The 2,985-nt window shown below is 53.4% G+C and overlaps 1 protein-coding gene across 1 annotated transcript; it reads right to left on the bottom strand.

The window, feature by feature from the left end:
- Window positions 1-2,208: 2,208 nt before the first annotated feature.
- Window positions 2,209-2,471, bottom strand: MRPS34 (mitochondrial ribosomal protein S34; the record flags this gene model as incomplete). Its single annotated transcript, XM_010134784.1, has 1 exon — window positions 2,209-2,471. A coding segment is annotated over one exon (263 nt), but the record flags the coding sequence as incomplete, so codon positions are not given.
- Between the last annotated feature and the right edge of the window lie 514 nt (window positions 2,472-2,985).

Here is a 2,985-nt window from a genome sequence, read left to right as displayed (position 1 = left end):
GAGAAAGGGGTGGGGGAAGGGCAGCCATGTCTGGCGCCCACCTGGGTGGTGAGTAGGGGCTCACTATTGTCATCTTTTCCACGAGCCCCCCATGCTGTTAACTGACCCAGGAGGTTAATGCACAGGTCAGCGAGTCCTGGCAGAGCTCGCAGCGTGTCCTAGGCGTTGAATCCAACACAGAGCAGACCAGGGCTGTACCGCTCTCCTGAAGGGGACCTTCACAACTGGACAAGGCTTGTGCTGCCCAGGGCGCTGTGTGAAGACTACTCCCCACCCCCAAGTGTTACGGTCCTGTGGTCACCGGCAGGCCACGACTGTCCTGATCGTCCACCTGGGCCCCCACCTGTACATGGGCCCTTCCCACCCATGTCCCAGGAGCCTCATTTAAACACCAGCTGGGACCTACCTCCAGCTGCTCCTAGATGGACCCCTTGAACCTGGGGTCTTTTCCCACCTCAGCCATGGTGCGATTCTTTGCCTTACGTTGTATTGGCTCTGTCTGCTTTTGCTCCTGGCTGGGCCCTGGTGGTGGGTAATGTCTTGTCTGGGGCTGTTGGCGGATCCTGTCACCCACACTTGGCTTGCTCTGACCGTGGTCAGACCCTGGGCCGCTGTCCCGCCATGGAGGGCGCTGCCTCTGTGGGGCTTGTGGTTAGCTCCTGTGTTCAGGCTGTGCAGGGCAGCGGACTAGGCTGTGCTGCTTGTGCCACCTAGCTCACATCCACACCCCTCCCACCACGGGAAGGACAGAAAGGCACCAGCTCCACCCGGCACCTGGCAGTGGAGGCTACGGAGAGCAGAGGAGCTGTTTTCCCATCAGCTGCAGCAGGAAGTCTCACAGCCTCAAACTGTTCGTGCCTTTAGCAACACTCCAGAATTTCCCTCCCCTGGACTCCCCCGTGCTGCTGGATCCCGTGAGCCAGCGCTGGCACGTACCCTGCAGTGCTGCTGCCACAGCAGAAGGACAGGAGCCCAGCTCCTCCGCGCCTTTGTGCCTTGCTGAAGGACCAGCTTTTAACTCCCTAGAAAAACCTTCCCTCTTCCCCCAGAGGCTCCTCTGGGGAGGAGCCCCATGAAGTCCAGGTAGCCAATGTCAACCCATTTGCTCTTGCCTTTTCCCAGTGGCTTAGGGCACATGTTCCCTTGTCCTGTCCAGGCCTGTCACTCACGCTGGGCAGAACAGAGGCACCAGCTTTTGCTTTTCCTCAGTAAACCCTCGTGATTTCGGCGTGTGGCAGGAAACAGAACAGCACCTCTTGGCCTCTGCTACAGCAGACAAACAAACCAAAAAGAGCTGCTTCTGCAGGATGCTGAGCTGCAGGGTTACGGACCAGCGCAGCGCTGGTGCACCCTCCATGTGCACATCCAGATCCAGACCAGACCCTCCCACAGCAGCGGAATCTGCAGCCGCTGCACGAGAAAATGAACCGTGGAGAACTGCACTGACGTTCACCATGATGTGCTGCGCTGGAGCCGCTGGCAATGGGCGTTTGGCCTCACACAGCAAGAGCCAGTCCTGTGCTTCTGCTCTGCCAGCACGGGATGATCCCTCCCCTCTCCGGGCAGCTCTCTCTGAGACTTGTACCGAGGCCAGGCTGTGCTCCTCCCCCGGTGTTCACTGCCGTCAGACACAAGGAACGCAGACAACTCTGCAGCAGTCACGAGGAGCCGGAGCACTGTGCCTGGGTCTGGTAAGCTTGTGACTCGGCATGCGGACCTCACGATGATCCCCATGCACCCTAAAAACATACCAAGTCTAAACTAAAAACAACCAAGTGTTGCAGAAATAAGAAAACATTTATTTTCATTAGATATATTTGTACACAGCTCTGAAACAGTGTGATATGCTGTCATCTTTCTGTGTTTAACTCAAATAATCTGAAAAATGTCCTTAAAATGTCCTTAAAACCCTAATCTTCAGGCTGCAAAGGAAATTGTGCTCCAGAGACTTGTGGCTGGATGACGGGAGCGCTGTGTTCAGAGACTACACAGGGAACCAAGACGGTTCTTCTGCTGACTGAGACCAAAGTTATGGAAGAAAAATCCGAATGTACCTACATCTTTCCTGTCAGATGAGGTGACTGTACAGGGCTGCGGAGAGAGCTCGGAAACCCTGACAGACCACCCCGCGCTGGACAAAGGGGGGCTTCTGCAAGACAACACGGCTCTAACACACAGCAAGAGCACGTGGAAAATTAATTTAAAAGTCTATACTGGTGTCCCTGGAGTTCTTCTCTTTGCCCCCATGATTTTCTCCAAATCAATCATGGGCTCCTCTGTGATTGGTTTTCCCTCTTTCTGCCACTGTGCAAGGATCATGGCTCGGAGCAGAGGCGGGTACGGAAGGTACCGAATGGTTTCCTCTGGCACTGGGGTGAACTTCTTGAAGGCCTCCTCCTCATGCTTGGGCACCACACGCCAGTCATGGTACATGGCTTTGTCAATCTCTCTCACTTCTTCTTCGGTCTTGCCTGAGAAAAGATGACGACCACCACTGACAATGCTATCCACAACAGACTCCCTCCAGGAAGAGGAGCCAGCTTTGCTTCTCTGCTATCAAAAACGCTACAACACGCGCTAGTGAAGGAAGTTTTCAAAGGTTCGGACAGTACTGTCTGCGCTTGGAGATCAAAACAGAAACAGGCTGAAATTCAGGACTGTTCCGGTCCTGTGGCTGACTCCCTCTCATAATTTAACATGTCCCTTCATCCCTCCCTGGTTCAGTTTCCTTGGCTAAGGAACAAGAGTAATTTCTCTCTACACTGATGAAAGTTCCCTGGGAAATGTAATATTAAAAATGCCCAACAACTTCAAAACCTTTGAATTAGAAACATTTCAGAAACACAACTGACAATTGTGTATCTAATATAAAGCAGCTTTAAAAAGGGAAATTCACTCAGGCAACTCAAGCATTAATTTAAAATCCCAGCAACGGAAGGTTACTCGCCACCACTCCTGTTTTCCCGACGATTTTACCTGGAGTGC

Source organism: Buceros rhinoceros, unplaced genomic scaffold (genome assembly GCF_000710305.1).
Source record: "Buceros rhinoceros silvestris isolate BGI_N320 unplaced genomic scaffold, ASM71030v1 scaffold32784, whole genome shotgun sequence".
NCBI classification, from domain to species: Eukaryota; Metazoa; Chordata; class Aves; order Bucerotiformes; family Bucerotidae; genus Buceros; species Buceros rhinoceros.
This window is presented reverse-complemented; position numbering and strand designations above follow the sequence as displayed.